General features: G+C 39.7%; 1 protein-coding gene across 6 annotated transcripts in view; it reads right to left on the reverse strand.

Annotated features, from left to right (window-relative positions):
• The window catches only part of ST7 (suppression of tumorigenicity 7), a 319,762-nt gene that overhangs the window by 48,632 nt on the left and 251,716 nt on the right, over nt 1–19,414 (reverse strand). For all 6 annotated transcript variants that reach the window (XM_064289784.1, XM_064289783.1, XM_023544581.2 and 3 more), the window contains one exon: nt 17,645–17,759. In XM_064289784.1, the coding sequence (XP_064145854.1) occupies nt 17,645–17,759 (115 nt within the window). The remainder of the gene's footprint in view (nt 1–17,644; nt 17,760–19,414) is intronic.

Below are 19,414 nucleotides of genomic sequence, written 5' to 3' on the forward strand. Positions count from 1 at the left end.
AAGATCAAAGACCACAGCCTTCAGTATGGATTACACCTCAACAAAAAGAAAACAAAAATCCTAAAAAAACCAGACCTATAAAGCCACATTATGATAAATGGAGAAAAGGTTGAAGTTGTCAAGGATTTCATTTTACTTGGATCCACAATCAACAGCCATGGAAGCAGCAGTCAAGAAATCAAAAGATGCACTGCAGTGGGCAAATCTGCAGCGAAAGACCTCTTTCAAGTGTTGAAAAGCAAAGACGTCACCTTGAAGACTAAGGTGTGCCGGACCCAAGCCACAGTATTTTCAGTTGCATCACGTGCATGTGAAAAGCTGGACAATCAATAAGGAAAACTGAAGAAGACTTGATGCCTTTGAATTGTGGTGTTGGCGAAGAATATTGAATATACCATGGACTGCCAAAATGACAAACAAATCTGTCTTGGAAGAAGTACAACCAGAATGCTCCTTAGAAGCAGGGACGACAAGACTGCGTCTTACATACTTCGGACATGGTATTAGGAAGGAAAAGTCCCTGGAGAAGGCCATCATGCTTGGTAAAGTATGGGGTCAGCAGTAAAGAGGAAGATCCTCAATGAAATAGATTGACACGGCGGCTGCAACAATGGGCTCAAGCATAACAATGATTGTAAAGATGGCGCAAGACCAGGCAGTGTTTCGTTCTGTGGTACAACTCGACGGCACCTAACAACAACAACAACTGTTATGTGGATATATCACAACATGTTTATCTATTCTCTTGCTAATAGATATTTGGATTTTCAGTTTGGAGCTATTATGAATAAAGGTGCTGTGACTATTCTTGTACAATTTTTTTAAACATATAAACTCATTTCTCTTGGATATATACCTGGAAATAGAGTTGCTGGTTATGAAGATAGACGCATGTTTACCTTTACTTGGAAACTGTTAAACAGTGTTCCAAAGTGGTTGTATGAAGTTTGTAAAGCTAATATATAGTGACGGCGGTCAGGAAAGTGGTGACTTCTCAGTTGGAGAGTAGCCATTGGCTGAAAAGTGTATGAGGCAACCTTCTGGGATGATGGAAAGTTCTATGTTGCATTCTGGGTGATGGCCACACAGCTGTGTGAAAAATAATCCAGTTCTACACTTAAGATTGTGTGTGTTACTATATATAATTTTTACCTCTATAAAAAATAATTTCTTAAAACCTACAATTTATCATTCTGCTCACCTCCACTCTCTCCACACATCCTCCTCGAAAATTACTTACTAGTTTTGCCTTCCACAGCAAATGGAATATGACTCTCCTTCAAGCTGGCCTTTCACATACTGTTGCTGTTGTTGTGTTGCCATCCAGTCGATTCTGACATATAGTGACCCTATTAGATAGAGTAGAACTGCCCCATTAGGGTTTCCTAGACTGTAATCTTTATGGAAGCAGATCCCTGCTTTATGGGAGCACAGCTGCTGGTGGCTTCGAACTGAAGTCTTTTCAATTAGAGCCGATTGCTTTAACCACTGCACCACCAGGACTCCTTTTTAAAATAATAATAATAAAAACCAAACTCATTGCCATCGAGTCAATTGATGGTTAAAATATCTCCTATAAACCTCTTCTTTTGCGGGATAACTACCTCCAGTTCTTCAACTGACATACTCTTCAGAACTCATCATTTTTTTTTTTACTGGGCCATGGGTAATTTCAAAGTATGAGAACTAGAAACAGGAATAATCCTCTAAATCCCCCAAAACTGACCAGTCCAGAGCTTGGGGAGATGTACAGTCTGAGGAACTATGGCCACCACACCTCTCTGAATGCCAGCAAGGCTGGCCCTGGGATTGAACAGCTGGTGTTGGGCAGAAATCTCATTTGTTCCTATGATCGTGTAGTCAACAGAGACTCCAAGATTCTACTCACACTAAGTTCAGCCAAAGCCAGGTCTTTCCTCTCTTTTACTAAAACCAAGAAAACTTTGAATTTATAATCAGGGTTTCACATTTGACCCAATTAAAATTTAAATATCAAAATTAAATCTAAACCATTAAATCTCAATGGCTTCAGCACATCATTCCAGCCTCTTGGTCATCTTTGACTCAAGCTACCAGCCTCAGCTGTGTTCCATCCATACACTGCAAAAACATGCCTTTCTTCATATTATCATTATCATCATCGAAATTACTCGTCTCTATTCACCTGGAGCAAGAGAGGAAGAAGGAGAGTCAGGAATAAAAGGAGGACACAGAGTGTGTTGCTAATTGCCTCCACAAACAAATGTCTCCTTTGCCACGAGATCAGAAGAACTGGACGGTGCCTGGCTACCATTACTTAACATTTTGATCAAAGATTCTAGAGAAGAATTCTGATCAAAAGGGGGAAAACATAGAACAGAATTTCAAATTCTCACAGACTCTCGACTTTGTGGAGCCATGGAGGCTGGATGAACCCCTGAAACTACTGCCCTGAGATAATCTTTAAACCTTAAACCAAAAATATCCCCTGAAGTCTTCTTAAAACCAAATAATAATTTAGCTTAACTAGTAAAAAGTGTCTGCCTTGAGCATTAGGCTTTTTTAAGAACTAACTATATGGAATCATATTGACAATAGCAACTCGAAAGATTAGATAGGAACATTAGGGGGCAGTGAGCTAATGTTAACAGGGGAGGGACAACTCAGAAAAGGAAGGTGAGATTAGCTGCACAACTTGAGGAATGTAATCAATGTCACTGAATTGTGCATGTAGAAATTATTGAATTGGTGTATGTTTTGCTGTGTATATTCTCAACAACAGCAAAATAAATAAAACTTAAAAAATTACTGCAAATTTATTGAGGGCTTACTATGTAAAAAAAAAAAAAAATTTTTTTTTTTTTTTTTTTTTTACTATGTACCAGACACTGCTGTTAATCACTTACATACATTATCTTATTTAATCTTCTGAGCAACTCTACGGGATAGAACCTACAATTAGTGCCATTTTATACATGGGGAGAACAAGGCATAAAACAGTTAAGAAACAGGCCAATATCATATAGCCATATCACAAGTATCAGCCGTCTCCAGAGCACATGACTTTTAACTGTACTATGTTGTCTCCAAGAGTCTGAGAGAAAAATATTCTAAGTTTACGTAAATAATGCATACCTTCGATATTTGTTTGCCAACCACGCCCACCCCCCCCTCCCCGCCCCGCGAGGTATTTTCGTAAGTGCGGCCATGCCAACTTTTTTTACATGTTGCTGTAAAAAAAAAAAAAAATAGCATAGTGCTCTTACAAAAACACCTCTCGGGGGGAGGGTGCAGTGGCAAACAAACATAGAAGGCATGAGTTATTTTCATATAACACAGTAGTGACCGTGTTAATACCAAGGAAAGGAGCCAGGAATAGTAGTCTAGAGATCACCTTCAACTTACAAGGGTTGGCAATGATATATGTGCAACCATTTATTAACTAGGTATTATGACCACATTGCTCCATGTTACACACAAGAATAACATTAAAAACATTTTTAAATGTTTTACTTAAATAAGGATGTAAATATGCCTACGGCAGTCCCCTAACTCAAAACATGAAGAAAAATGATCACTTACACTAATAAAATAAACATCTAAATACTGTTCTACAGACTACCAAGTATTTTCATACCCACTATCTCATCTGATTTTATTTGGCACAATTTCTTTAGTAAATCCAGGCTGGATCTTTCCTTGCCTCTTTTATTCTCAAGTGTTCATAAAACACACTTCTTCTATAATTTTGCTGGAATTGACTTATTTGCTGAAATTCTTCAAAAAAATTAAGGGGAAAATAAAAAAGGAGCAAATAATTGTATCTTCTTAACAACTTATTAATATAATACTTTCTTCCCCAAATAGTATCATCAGAGAGATTCAAAGGTCCCCCATAATAAATCTTTTATTTTACAGATGAAGGAATATAGGCCCAGAGAAAACAAATGATATGCTTAAGAACCAGTCAACTAGTTATTGGCAGAACTGATCTTGCAATACTATGTCCTTGTCACCATCCCATACTACCAGTGTGATGCTTGCTTTTATTTTCCCCATCATTATTCTCTTACACTTGCATCACCCTTTTGCTTGGAAAACAGCTCCACACATTAAAATCTTGAGATTTTTGCTCTCTCTGGACTTTTAGCCACTCAGAGAGCCAGCTTAACTCACTTGTATATACTTAAGGAACCCTGGTGGTGCTAGTGGCACAGTGATTAAAGCACTCAGCTGCTAACCAAAAGGTCAGCAGTTCAAATCTACCAGCCAGCCGCTCTTTGGGAGACAGATGGTGGCAGTTTGCTTCTGTAAAAGATTTACAGCCTTGGAAACCCTATGGGGCAGTTCTACTCTGTCCTGTAGGGTTGCTATGAGTCAGAACTGACTTGATGGCAGTGGGCTGTATATGCTTCCTTAGCTATATGTCATCTGATTTTTTCATGTACTTTAATCATTTGAGCTTCCTTTACATCCTTTCCCATTAGGAATAACAATTTCATCTTTTAGAGTCTCTTATCCTTCTTGAACCATATCTACATAAAAAAAAAAAACTCTATTTCCAGTGCCAAATAGTGTTAGCAGAAAGTAGGTTACTTGTTGAATCTCCATTTACAGGTTCAATTAATCTTTTCCTAAGCATCCCTGGTGGCACAGTGGTTAAGTGCTCAGCTGCAAACCAAAAGGTCAGTGGCTTAAACCCACAAGTCTCTCCATGGGAGAAAGATGTGGCAGTCTGCTTCTGTAAAGATTTACAGCCCAGGAAGCCCTATGGGGCAGTTCTACTCTGTCCTGTAGGGTCACTATGACTCAGAATCAACTCAATGCCAATGGGTTTTGGGTATTCATCTTTTCCCTGAACTAAAAAGAGTGGGGCTTTGACTCTTTGTTGTTTATTTGTTTTTAGATTCAAGAAGCATAGCTATACTTAATTATTCCCTTCTTTTACTATTTTGAGCTACAGAATAACATAGTCTCTTTCTCTTAAGGTTCTTTTTTGTTGGTAATAATTAAAGCCGGGCTATTAATTACCCTCATGCTTTGACTACTTTAGGAGTAAGTAAAGGGTCAACAAGCTAAGGCAAGAACTTATCAGAGGATTTGCTTTTAGCAAATGAGACTTATAGATCTACACATGCAGGCAGTCACACGAAGGACACTCCACCTATTCCCCACAACCACGTTTTTTCTCCTTGACTCAGTAGAAGTAGGTAGATGTTGATGGGTTGTATGAATCCTGGAAGGCTCTTCATCATGTCTTAGCTACACTACTCCCCGTGCCCAAAAGCCAGATTATTGGAAGGCTATGCTTTTTTTTTTTATTATTATTATCATGCTAGGGGATACACAGGCCTCAATTTCCTGTAGCTGAGCTTACCAGAGAGCAAATGAAATTAAGTGGTTATAGTTCAAAAAGTAGGATGTTTTGAGAACTCAGGAAACAAAAAGTTTCTGCAGTGGGATTCTCATTTCTTGTTTAAAGAAGAAAAACCAGTCAAACTTTAATAACTCTTTTGTACTTATTGGCTAGAAGACCAATAATAGAATTCAGCTTCACTGCCGTGTCTGAAATCTGGCCGTCAGCTTTCTTCAGTGGTGCTCCGCTCTCTTTCAAGACTTCATGCTTTCCCACTGTGGGTTCACTTCTCAACCACCTCAGCAAAGGCTAACATAGGGCACAGTATGGATTCATCATGTCACTCTCTTCACTTTGCAGTCAGATTGGAGTTCTTCCTCCACTGAAATGTCTTCCATGTCTCTCCATTACCTTTAGGATAAAAGCTAGATCCAAAGCCCTTTGAAGTCTGGTCCCTCCCAAACCCCATCAATGCATCTTCTGCACTTTTGCCTCCTCCACCCCTCTGCTTGGTGGGATTTGTATCTTAGTAAGTATTTGCCGTTCTCCAGACAAGCCATGTCAATCAAGCCCCTGAAAGTTTCAACATGCTCTCTTTGCCCCAAGCACGTTCTCTGCCTGGCTCAGCCGACATTACCTCCCTCACTTCCCCTTGCTGTTGAGGTATCACTTCCATGGAGGGTAAAACTCCATAACAGCTCTAATACTTTATAGCATTTGTCTGCTCCTTTATTTCTTTCTCCTATTTCCATAGTATGTTCCTTAGTAATAAAAGCCATGTTTTTTGTTGCTTTGTACCTACAACAAAAAACAATGTCTGGCACACAGTTGGTGGTCAGTATTTGTTGAATAAAATCCTAAATTAATGTACTATCATCTCAAATCACTTGATATTAGCCTCCATCAATATGCAAACATGAACATCTAACTTAGCCTCTGGGAACCAAAAGCAATCAGTGCTGATGGGTGCTTAAGAGGGAGTCAGAAAGTTCAACACTCATTCATGATAAAAACTCACAGGAAAATAGGAACAGAAGGAAAATTTCTCAACATAATAAAGGGCATTTATACAAAGCCAACAGCCAACATCACCCTAAATGGAGAGAGCCTGAAAATACTCCCCTTGATATCGGGAACCAGACAAGGATGCCCTTTAACACCACTCTTATTCAACATTGTGCTGGAAGTCCTAGCCAGAGCAATTAGGCTAGATAAAGAAATAAAGGGCATCCAGATTGGCAAGGAAGAAGTAAAAGTATCTCTATTTGCAGATGACATGATCTGATACACAGAAAACCCTAAGGAATCCTCCAGAAAACTACTGAAGCTAACAGAAGAGTTCAGCAGAGTATCGGGATACAAGACAAACATAGAAAACTACAGTACACTTCTGCAAGAAACCAAAAGAGACTTACATAAGTGGAAGAACATACCTTGCTCATGGATAGGAAGACTTAACATTATAAAAATGTCTATTCTACCAAAAGTGAGCTATACATTTAATGCAATTCTGATCCAAATCCAAAGGACATTCTTTAATGAGATGGAGAAACAAATCACCAATTTCATATGGAAGGGAAAAAGGCCCCAGATAAATAGGCATTAGTGAAAAAGAAGAACAAAGTGGGAGGCCTCACTTTAACTGATTTTAGAGCCTATTATACCGCCACAGTAGTCAAAACAGCCTGGTACTGGTACAACAACAGATACATGGACCAATGGAACAGAATTGAGAATCCAGACATAAATCCATCCACATATGAGCAGTTGATATTTGACAAAGGTCCCAAAACAGTTAACTGGGGAAAAGACAGTCTTTTTAACAAATGGTGCTGGCATAACTGGATATCCATCTGCAAAAAAAAATGAAACAAGACCCATATCTCACTCCATACACAAAAACTAACTCAAAATGGATCAAAGACCTAAATATAAAATCTAAAATGATAAAGATCATGGAAGAAAAAATACGGACAATGTTAGGAGCCCTAATACATGCCATAAACAGTATAGAAAACATTATAAAGAATGTAGAAGAAAAACTAGATAACTGGGAGCTCCTAAAAATCAAACACTTATGCTCATCCAAAGACTTCATCAAAAGAGTAAAAAGATACCTACAGACTGGGAAAAAGTTTTTAGCTGGGACATTTCTGATCAGCACCTGATCTCTAATATCTACATGATACTGCAAAAACTCGACTGCAAAAAGACAAATAACCCAATTAAAAAATGGGCAAAAGACTCTTCACTAAAGAAGACATTCCGGTACCTAACAGATATATGAGGAAATGTTCACGATCATCAGCCATTAGAGAAATGCAGATCAAAACTACAATGAGATTTCATCTCACTCCAACAAGGCTGGCATTAATCCAAAAAACACAAAAGAATAAATGTTGGAGAGGCTGTGGAGAGACTGCAACACTTCTATGCTGCTGATGGGAATGTCAAATGGTAAAACCATTTGGAAATCGATTTGGCGCTTCCTTAAAAAGTAAGAAATAGAACTACCATGCAATCCAGCAATCCCACTCCTTGGAATATATCCTAGAGAAATAAGAGCCTTTACACGAACAGATACACGCACACCCATGTTTATTGCAGCACTGTTTACAATAGCAAAAACATGGAAGCAACCAAGTCACCCCTCCACAGATGAATGGATAAATTATGGTATATTCACACAATGGAATACCATGCATTGATAAAGAACAGTGAGGAATCTGTGAAACATTTCATAACATGGAGGAAACTGGAAGGCATTATGCTGAGTGAAATTAGTTGCAAAAGGACAAATATCGTATAAGACCACTATTACAAGAACTTGAGAAATAGTTTAAACTGAGAAGGAAACGTTCTTTTGTGGTTATGAGAGGGGAGAGGGAAGGAGGGTGGGAGAGGGGCATTCGCTAATTCGCTAATTAGATAGTAGATAAGAACTACTTTAGCTGAAGGGAAAGACAGCACACACTACAGGGGAGGTCAGCACAATTGGACTAAACCAAAAGCAAAGAAGTTTCCTGAATAAACTGAATGCTTCGAAGGCCAGTGTAGCAGGGGCAGGGGTCTGGGGACCATGGTTTCAGGGGACATCTAAGTCAATTGGCATAATAAAATCTATTAAGAAAACATTCTGCAGCCCACTTTGAAGAGTGGCGTCTGGGGTCTTAAACGCTACCAAGCAGCCATCTAAGATGCATCAATTGGTCTCAACCCACCTGGATCAAAGGAGAATGAAGAACACCAAGGACACAAGGCGATTACAAGCCCAAGAGACAGAAAGGGCCACATGAACTGGCGACTACATCATCCTGAGACCATAGGAACTAGATGGTGCCTGGCTACAACTGATGACTGGCCTGACAGAGAACACAACAGAGAAACCCTGAGGGAGCAGTAGAGCAGTGGGATGCAGACCCCAAATTCTCATAAGACCAGACTTAATGGTCTGACTGAGACTGGAAGGACCCTGGTGGTCATGGGCCCCAGACCTTCTGTTGGCCCAGGAAAGGAACCATTGCCGAACCCAACTCTTCAGACATGGATTGGACTGGACAATGGGTTGGAGAGGGATGCTGGTGAGGGGTGAGCTTCTTGGATCAGGTGGACACTTGAGACTATGTTGGCATCTCCTGCCTGGAGGGGAAATGAGAGGGTGGAGGGGGTTAGAAGCTGGCGAAAAGGACAGGAAAAGAGAGAGTGGAAAGAGAGAGCGGGCTGTCTCATTAGGGGGAGAGTAATTGGGAGTGTGTAGCAAGGTGTACATGGGTTTTTGTGTGAGAGACTGACTTGATTTGTAAACTTTCACTTAAAGCACAATAAAAATTATTTAAAAAAAAAAAGAGGGAGTCAGAAACGCATTATTTCTCAACATGTTTACTGCATTTATCTTTGCTTAAGGTGTTCCAGCAGAATGCATGAAATTGTATTGGTGTTCTAATCTAGATGTCTATCTGAAACAGAAGTGGGAGGAAAAGTGGAGTAAGAAGAATAAGCAAAAGCTTGAACAAGGTTGAAGAAAAGTAGAAGAATTTTGGGCCAGTACCAAGGAAGGCGAACCACACCTCTTCCGGCTCTTTAAGGGCCCTTTATTGGAATGATGAAGCTGAAGGGAAAGATCATCTGAGAGAAAATGACTCTTAAGCTTTCAAAAGTCATAAGTGCCTCATAATAACAAAATTCAATGCAATAATCTTGAGAGAAATTTATCTAATCATGAGTAAAACTGTCATTTAGATGGGTCATGGAGAAACTCACAACACAAAATTTTAGATAGGATAGAACAATTTTCAGTGATAATCTTTTTGACTAAATTTCCTTTTTTCTCTACTAGTTATGACAATCAAGATGTAGTTTTAAAACGGTCATTACTGTTCCTATGCATAAGACTAGGTCAGTTGAGGGTCAATTCTCATGAGATATAAGATATGTCTATGATTACAAAACAGTGTTTTCAAGGGCAGTAGCTAGTAGACATAAAAATTCCACAGTGTCTCTCAAGTGAGGACACTCTGTCATAGTGCATCTCCATTCGTCATTCAACACAGATGTTCTGAATGGTGACCCTAGTACACAGGTGTCAAAGATGAAGATATTGGTCTTGCCCTCAAAGGGTTTCTTTCTCTGTACTTGCCACAGCACGTTTCAAATGGATTCATTAAGCACTGATTCATCCTGCCTCCACTTATTGTGGGTTTTTTTTTTTTCTTTTTTAACATTTTCTGCACTAGACTGAAAGCTTCTTGGTGACAAAGAATAGGTTATATTACCTCTGAATTCTGGCAGCAGCTGAAAATTAGTATCATCAACATAATAAAGGTTTGATAAATCCTTGCTGAATTGATTTGGAAAAATTAACCTAATTACTCTCTGTAATCCTTTAAGATTATAGAGTATCAAGTATCCCTTTTCTTGGTCAGGCAACAAATTGATATATTCAGCAGACATACTTTGAGCTTGTATTAATCCAATCTATGTGGCCTTGAGAGATGATTTTGGAGTCAAGAGCCATGAACCAACCAAACAAAAAACTGGTCTATTTCTCCTTCCCAGTATGTTTATGGATTACAATGTGTTGTTACTGTCTATTAAGTGATACTGTCCTCCTTGGGGCTGTCTTCAATAAAATTTCTCAGGTTAGTCCTGTTCATGAAATGATGCCCCCCCCCCCAAAAAAAAAGATAGAAATGCAGAATTCTATCCTTAGATTTTGCTGTTGTTCCTGAAGATATGTGATGTTTTTGCCCAACCTTCAAAAAGTCAATCCATGGTCCCCTGTCAACCAAAGGGGAAAACTTAACAGCAGAAATAAAAAAGATTGATATGTAAGAACCTCAAAAAGATGTGCCATATGGGAGTTCAATGATTAATTAGGAAATTCTACATGACCTTAGTAATTTTGGGCAGGGGGGAGGGACAGATACTCATTCAACTATACCCAGGGAAACTCATTTGATGCTACAAAGCCAAAGACCAGGTGTTATTTGCAACTTTTTGACTGGATTACTCTAGAAGGTCTGTGTCAGAGGGACCTACTATGGCTGGTGCCCTGGAGCCAAACATGGCAGTTTACCTGATGGTAATGGCTGACTGGGGAGGGATGTTACCTTGGTAAGTTACAATAGCTGGACAATAAGGATTACTAAAGCCAATGTAAATTTAGAGAGTCTGTGCATGTGCCAACTACATGAATTATAGATGTACACATTCATAAAAGGTCTTCCATCATCAGAGACAGTAGAAGCTTCTAATGCATAGAACGTTTATTGAAATGATATCCATTATTAGTACTTTTCTGCTCCTTGCAGATATAGTTTGTCTCAACAGTATATCATCTCATTCTGAAGTGATCGCAAAGATCTAGTCCTTTTGAAAGATCTACCTCTTGGTGTCCAAGTCAGCAGGGCACCCAGTGCAAAGCTATGCAGGGTCATCACTTCTTAGTGACTCATGCTTACAGGCCTAAAGCCATAGCCCATTGTATCAGTGCTGATAATTACTTTCTTCTGTGAAGCAGCAATGTGATTCATCTGCTGTCTTTTATGCAAGAATGTTCTTTGGACATCTTCCTGGCATCCCTGATCATTTTCCCTAAGAGCCAGCCCAGGGAAGGGAGCTGAGCTCCGCTCAAACACTTGGAACTGAGGCACTTGGAACCATCTTTCTCAAATGCAATCTGATTTTGTGGCAGATATGATTTAGAAGCTGCTTGTGCCCATGGCATCAGAACTCACATCTCTATTCTTAACTGTAAAGCACTGCTTAGGAGGTATAGAGGGCTTGAGGCGCTGAGGAATTCAGATTTTATCCACTGGTCCTCGTTACATCTCAACTCCCTCTTATTCTTGCCTATTCTTTAAATATATATGGAAACCCTTAGCCAAGAAGCAGGACATCCAGTAACCATTTCAGTGGATTCCATGAGTGGCACAAATGGTTATCGCATTTGGCTGCTAACCAAAATGCTGACGGTTTGAGTCCACCTAGAGGGGCCTCAGAGAAAGACCTGGTAATCTACATCTGAAAAATTAGCCACTGAAAACTCTATGGAGCACAGTTCTACTCTGACAGACAGGTCCACCAGGAGTCAGAGTCGATTAGAGAGCAACTAGTAACTGGGGATGACAGTTGAGTAACATGTGCTGGCTATAAGGCACTGGGCAAGAAACGTAGTTCACAAAACTTCTACTTATAACTAACTACACGCAAACTATGCAAAACAATATCAGTGAAAGGCTTATTATCTGAATAGTCTCAACAAAGTGATTACCTAATGACTTTCTCTGGAACTTTTGTTTTCGATCTATTAAGAGGGAAACATTTCCCCCAATGTTAGAAACATGCTCTGTCCTAAAAAGCATATCCTCTGCATATTACCAGAAGACAGATTATGATGCTCATTTAGGATGGGATTGATGGCATTAGTAAAAGAGGTCTTGATACAGTTAGTGCATGTATGTAACAGTTGTGACTATAGAAAAGACCAGCTGGCCCTCATAAGGAAGTCTTTGTCCCTAAATTAAGGGAATCACTAAATGATCTAAGGGAGTATAGACCCAAAAGAGCTTGGATTTGTATTTCCATTGGTGTAAACTGCCCCAAGCCTGAAGCCCTTTTGTTAGGAGTGAAAATCCTTGGCATTTTTTTTTCAGCTGCTGGTGGTTTCAAACCACTGACCTTTTGGTTAGCAGTTGATCGCTTTAGCCACACTGTGCCACCAGGGCTCCTTAGCTAATAGTTACTGAGCTCTTGCTATGTGCGCCATACTATTCTAAACAATTAACATGGATTAACTAATTTAATCTTCACAACAAATTAACAGCTGTGTGCTCTTGGGCAAATTACTTAATCTTTCTAAGCCTTGATTCCATTTCCAGAGAAAGAAACCGAGGCTTAGGTTAGGTGATTTGCCTGAGCTTAATTCAGCTGGAGTCCTGGTGGCACAGTAGTTAAGAGCTCAGCTGCTAACCAAAAGGTCAGCAGTTCAAATTCACCAGCCACTCTTTGGAAACTCTACGGAGAAGTTCTGCCCTGCCCTATAGAGTCGGAATTGACTCGATGGCCTCGGGCTTAGGCTTACTCAGCTAGTGGGTGGAAGAGCTGGCACTCATCACAGCACATGTGACTACCTCTTAGTATCCCCAGGGGTCACTAACTAGAGACAGACATCACCATTTGCTCCCAAAGGTGCCTTGCAGCACTCACATTCACTTGCTGTGTGAAATTCTTCTATACCTGAAAAGCACACATGATAACGAGTAAGAACACATGAATTTTTTTCCATATTACCATCCTAATCTTTGAGACTTATGTTTTCATTCTGGGTGGCCTATAAACTTCTTTTAAAGGGAATCCTATGCCTGCAACAACTTTCCCAATGGCTTCTAAAAGAAGGTTCTGATGACTTAATGGTCTTGATAACATTTCTGACTTTACAACAAATGTAGGACTAAAAAAAAGATGACAAAGCCCAATTTAAATGAACAGTGTACATCAAATTCTCTTCGTGATTAAAGAGATTAGGCACAAGTTGATTGAAGATGCAAAGTCGTATTTGAAGATAGTTTTGGAAATACAAGCAGTAGAGATCAGGCCTTAAAGAATGATTAGAAAGGAATCTCAAAGACAATGTGGCATCTGTGAAATTCTGCACAACTATTCCCACCCACCTGATTCATGCTGTGGGGAGTGAAGATAGGCAGAGAGTTACTTTAGCCAGGCTTATGTTTATAGAAAACAATGGGCTTTAGATCCAGCTTGACCTGGATTTGAAGCCCAGCTCTGCAGTTTTCTAGAAAGGTGGTCTTGCAAGTTATTTAAATCCATGAAAGCCTCAGTTTCTGTATCTGCTAAGGTGGGATAACTACCTTCCTGCAGGGTTATTGTGAGAGTTACAAGTAATATGTATAATATGCTTGGCACATGGTAGGCTCTCAATAAATTGTAGCTAACAACAACAACAAGAATAACAGTATTAATAAAAATTAAAAAATACCGCCAACCACACAGACAGTGTGTAATGGTGAGGAGCATGGGCCTAGAGTCAGACTATCTCGGTTTATATCTTTGCTTTCTTTTCCTCGTAAAATTCACACCATATTTAACAAAGATTTTTCTTGATCTCTCTCTTCTCTCAGTAACAGAACATCTGCATGGGTTTACTATGACATCTTAGGCTGTTTGTTTGAGAAAGTTACTTAACTTCTCTCTGCCCAGCTGTAAAATGGAGATAATAAGAGTATCTATCTCATACAAGGATGAGGATAAATGAGCTCATCCACGTAAAGATTAGGATGGTGTTTGACACATAATAAGAACTCAATAAACGCCAGTTGGTGCTGCTGCTGTTGTCATCGTGTGAAGAACACTGCAGAACCAGGACCAACCACCTGGATAAAAATTCTGCCCACCCATAATGTTGCGATCTCAAGAGTATGAGAACTCTTGAGATCGCAAGACAGTATTTCAGACTAAGAGCTGGAATCATAGAACATAAGAAGCTATCTCAAGGGCAAAATCAAAATTAGACTGCAGATTACAAGGAGGTGTGACCGATTAACTGGTAATCCTAGTAAGGAGGGACCAGGGTTTCCAAAGAGCTTCATTATAAGGAGAGTTTGTGAACGTCACTGATTCCATTTAAAATCCAAAGCAAAAAAAAAAAAAAGTTGAAGACGAAGAAGGCAAGAGAAATCTATTTTGCCTTCCTCCTTTCCCCAGAAATGTTCTTTCCCTCCCCCACGTTGCCGTGCCTTGCAATTTTCAAAAAATCCTTTTTGCAAAGGTCAGAAAAGCAACACTAATCTTTGTTGTGTCACTTCCCAAAATACTACTTAAAAAACCCAGCCACCTAGCAAATGTAATAAAGCAGGATTGCTGTACCCATAAACCATCCAAGAAACAGCTACCCAACCAGAGCATTCCAATTTGCAAAGATAACATATAATCCTGCGGCTCTGGGTGTGTCTCTGTGGAGTGGGATGGAGAGGCCGGGATTCAAAGTGCTGTCTCTGGCTTCTCATGGATTAGAATGATGACATCTGAACTGAGGTGAAGAACAGGGTGCCCTGAGAGCTGTCTATACTCTGAGCTCTAAAGCACCCACTTCCTCACACAGGGTCAGGTGGTTGCCCAGTAACTCTGTCGAAGTCCTTCAGGTCTCCAGGAAAGGACGCAGGGATGAACTTGAAAGAACCCATTTCATAGTACAGAGTGAGAAACAACAGGCATGTTTTTCAACAACCTTGAGTGGTTGCAGCTCTCCCCTCAGGAACAGTCACTTCAGCAGCCGCTTCATTATATTTCTACTGTAAATGACACAAGCCTGTGCCAAGTCAGAACCAAAATTCCTTTCTGAATTCAGTTGGGGTTAGGTCATCTGCACTCTATTGACAACTGCTGAACTTAAAACCCATAACAAGGCATCTCAGCAACAGTCTGTGTCCTGCCACTAATGAGGCTCTTTTTCCATGAATAATGAACAAGAACATCATCTCTGTTGCCAGGTACACAACATAAACACAGCTCAACACAAGGGACTTGGTATGGTGAATTTGTCCATTTGCAACAAAGGAATTTCTCAAAGTGTGAGCCAAGTTTTAGTGGAGGGTGGGACAAGCTGTTGTAACAAATAATGTGAACATATGTTATCAGAATCTAATAAATCAGCTGTTGGTTATTGTGGAACTGAGTCTGTGCAGTGGGATAGACAGAAACAACAGAAAGCTCCAAATGAGTTCATTTCTTTATTTTACAATCAGTCTTATAACACAAGGCTGATGATTTCTATAATGAACTGAGATCTTCATGAAAGCAGCCTTATGAAACTTGTGATCCCAAAGGCTCTATTAGTTAAATCTTGATTTCTTAAGCCTGGATATGTCAGTTGGAGTACAGGTAAGCAGTGGGGATGGGAACACGGAAATTCTGCTATGGCACTGATGGCTATAAGATGGCATTTGGAAAAATGCAGGGCCACCTGTGCCCACATTCATGGGCCTGGGTTCCTTTGGTACCGAAAGAACCTCAATGCACATGCACCCGCCCATAAAGCAGCCTCATGACTTGGCCCCCAAGGTCAGCTGAACAGAGACTTCAGTGTATAAACAGAGAATAAAAGTGAGCTGACGTGGAGGCCAAACAGCCTGTATTTTGTTTACTTTAAAGTGCACCACAAATACTTTTCTCTCTTTCTAAAATGAGTTCCATACTAAGGTAGCATATATCTTGTTACACAGGGTGCTCATGTCTGCAGAGGCAAAGCGGTACTATCATTGGCAGAGGGCTTTTAGTTTCCATCAATTTGAAGAAGAATTAAAACCAAATAAAAACAAAAACAGCCTTGTGATGCCTCAGTTCCCTCAACCGTAAGGGGTAAAAACTCCAACTCATTTCAGAGATTCTTTATGAAGAATGTGTGTCAAAAATAAGTTCCAAATGGTACAGTCTGCTCTATATGTTTGATGAATTCCTAGAAATTTGTGAACTGAATAATTATTTAAAACTACTAAAGAAGTTACTAAAGAAAGAATGTAATGTTTTTTAAAGCAAAGAATATAATGCAAGTAATTACACACTAACATCAATTTTAAAAGCAAATATGTTTATTTTGGGGAGAGTATTATTGAAACAAGGCAGAATAGTATGAAGTTTTGAAGAGATTCCAGTAGCTAAGTCATGGTGGATAATTAGGCAGATAATTTTTGTACAATTAATCACAGAGTGAATATTTATAGACAATGGCAATAACAGCAGAAGGATTTTCAAATCCTTAGGATGTGCTGCTTTATTCTCCTGGTTTATTAAAAACAGGTAAAATGGAATGAGTTCATAGGCAAGTGACCAGAATGGCAAAAGGACTTCAAAGCCCACCATGTGAAGAAGTGGGGTGTTCTGCTGATGAGAAGATGGGGAGTTAAGGGGACATGATCTTATCATCAAATATTTTCTAGGCTCTTCTGTATGCAAGGGATTTTAGCTGTTCTATATCCTCCAAAGGATCAACGTGACTATGGATTAAACTGTGTCCCCTAAACCATTATGTTCAAGTCCTAACCCCTGCACCTATGAATATGAACCTGTTTGGAAAGAGAGGGTTTTTCTTACGTTAATGAGATCATGCAGGAGTAGGATAGGTCCTAAACCTAATCCATTCTCAGTCTTACAAAATGAGCAGAGCAGGCACAACAGACACATACGGGGAAGGATGGATGCTATATGACGATGGAGGCATTAGCAAGCTCAGGAATACCAAGAATTGCCGGCAGCTGAAAGAGATGAAGAAGGACTTTCTCCTACAGTAATGCCCTGAATTCAAATATCTAGCCTCCGGAACTCTGAGGAAATAAATCTCTGTTCTTTAAAGCCACCTGCTTGTGATATTTTTGTTACAGCAGTAGTAGGTAACTAAGACAATGACCAACAGGAGTGCCACAAGTCAACAAGTGCTCTAATAGTCCATGTTGACCCAGCAGCGCATGTGCTACCTGCAGAAGTTCCAAATGATTCTTGACCATGGAGGTAATGAACAAGTGTGTGTAACTGCCTGACAGGGGCAGTGCAGAGGGAACCTGCTCGTAGGGATTTAGAGTGGAATGTACATGGCACAGCCACACAACATTTCTGGCCCCTACTAACCACGGAATTCTAAGATTCTACAAAACACCATCATAAAATTGTTGGTGAAAGCCCTATAAGAGGATAACTATCAAAGTGCTGTGCTATTTGAAATGATCCTTTCAACCTAATCACTGAAATATACCAAGAAGAGAGAAATACTCAAGTAGATAAAAATACTCAAGGGCTTACCATCATACTTTGCTAAGACTGCCTGAACATCAGCATATGCTTGCAGTTCCAGGAGGGCTTCTAAAAGGTTTTCGTGGATGTTGAACATGCTCAGGAGAGGGAACTCCTTCATTAACTAGGAAAGCAGAAAACATGGAATAATTAATATATATTTTTTTATTTTTTAGGTATAATAAATACTGAATTATAATATATTTATGTTATAAAAGTACAATATACTTTTTAAAGTATAGCTAATATGAAAATATAAGCATTCACACCTAATATCATCATTTTGCAAAGCATTAAATGCTTCCCTTTTTTTCCCCTGCTATCTTGGAACAACGGCAACTTTGATTTTATGAGAACCTAGAATGGGAGAAAAGTCAGAGAGGACTTTTCATAGAAACCAAAGAAGATGCTTAGATGTAGTGCTCAGCAATGTTAAAATTCCAGAGAGTGGCCAAGTAAGATGAAGCTGGAAAACACCTCACAGGCTCTAACAGCTAGGTTACTGGTAATTTTGTCAAGAGCAGTTCCAACGGAAGCCAGACAGCAGGAGGGCCAGCAAGTAGGTACCACTCATCCAAGCAGCCTGGTGACAAAGTTAAGGAGAAAAATAGGAAGGCAGCTAGAAGGTGATGTCGTTGAGGAAAAAAACTGTAGGCAGTGATGGGGGATGGTAGAAGATGGGGACAGATGTTCAGGAGTTCTTGTCTGGTGACTTCAGGAACACCGGGGTCAAGATCATCTCCTGAAACTGAGGAATTAGGTATGCACGGAGGAAGTTTACAGAGAGGGGTAAAAGTGTAGAAGAGCCACTGAAGGGAAAACTGCTTAGAGAGACAAGGATAGCTAAGGCTGCTGGACAGCCTAACTAAACTGGAGGCCATGAGTGTACAGAGGCTACAATTGGCATAGAGTCTCTGGGTGGCACAAATGGTTATAGCACTCGGCTGCTAACCAAAAGTTTGGAAGTTCAAGTTTACCCAGAGGTGCCTCAGAAGAAAGGCCTGGAAATCTACCTCCAATAAACCAGCCATTGAAAACCCTATAGAGCACAGTTCTATTCTGACACACATTGGCCACCATGAGTTGAAATCCACTCCATAGCCACTGGTTACAACTGGCATGGTTGTCAGGTGTAAGCTAGCAGGGCTCAGCAGCCCAGGTGCAGTAGTAAAGATATTAAGTGATTAGGTTTAGCCTGAGCTGATCGAATTAGGTTCACTGAAAAGTCAAGGGGACAAGAGAGTGATGATAATGGTGAAAAAACCATTAAAAGAATGGATGAAGGGTTCTGCAATGGATGGAGAGGAAGAGAAGTCCAAAAGGAGTTAAATATATACAATATTTAACTTTAATGGAAAGCAAAGAGAATGGAGAAGACAAGTTCAAGAATTTCAGAGTAAAACTTTGTCTTGTAAGAAATGTAACCAGGTGCTTTACAAAGCAAAATCTTGTGTGTGTATGTTTACATATACACAAACACACATACCCAAAACCAAAACCAAACGCGCTGCCGTCAAGGCGATTCCAACTCATGGTGACACACATACATACATATACATATATATGTGTACACACACACCTGCACACACACACATATATAACTTTTCTGTTAGCTTTAATTTATATAGATAGTCATTCTACCAATTATAATGACTTCTCAAGAAGTGATAACTATTTTTTATATCAATATCAGTTGATTGTGCTGGGAGAAATGACACTCAAAAATAGGCTAATTCACTGTTAGCAAGCAAAGAGTGGATACAGAGCACTGATAAGGCA

This window comes from Loxodonta africana, chromosome 8 (genome assembly GCF_030014295.1).
Source record: "Loxodonta africana isolate mLoxAfr1 chromosome 8, mLoxAfr1.hap2, whole genome shotgun sequence".
In the NCBI taxonomy this organism is placed as follows: domain Eukaryota; kingdom Metazoa; phylum Chordata; class Mammalia; order Proboscidea; family Elephantidae; genus Loxodonta; species Loxodonta africana.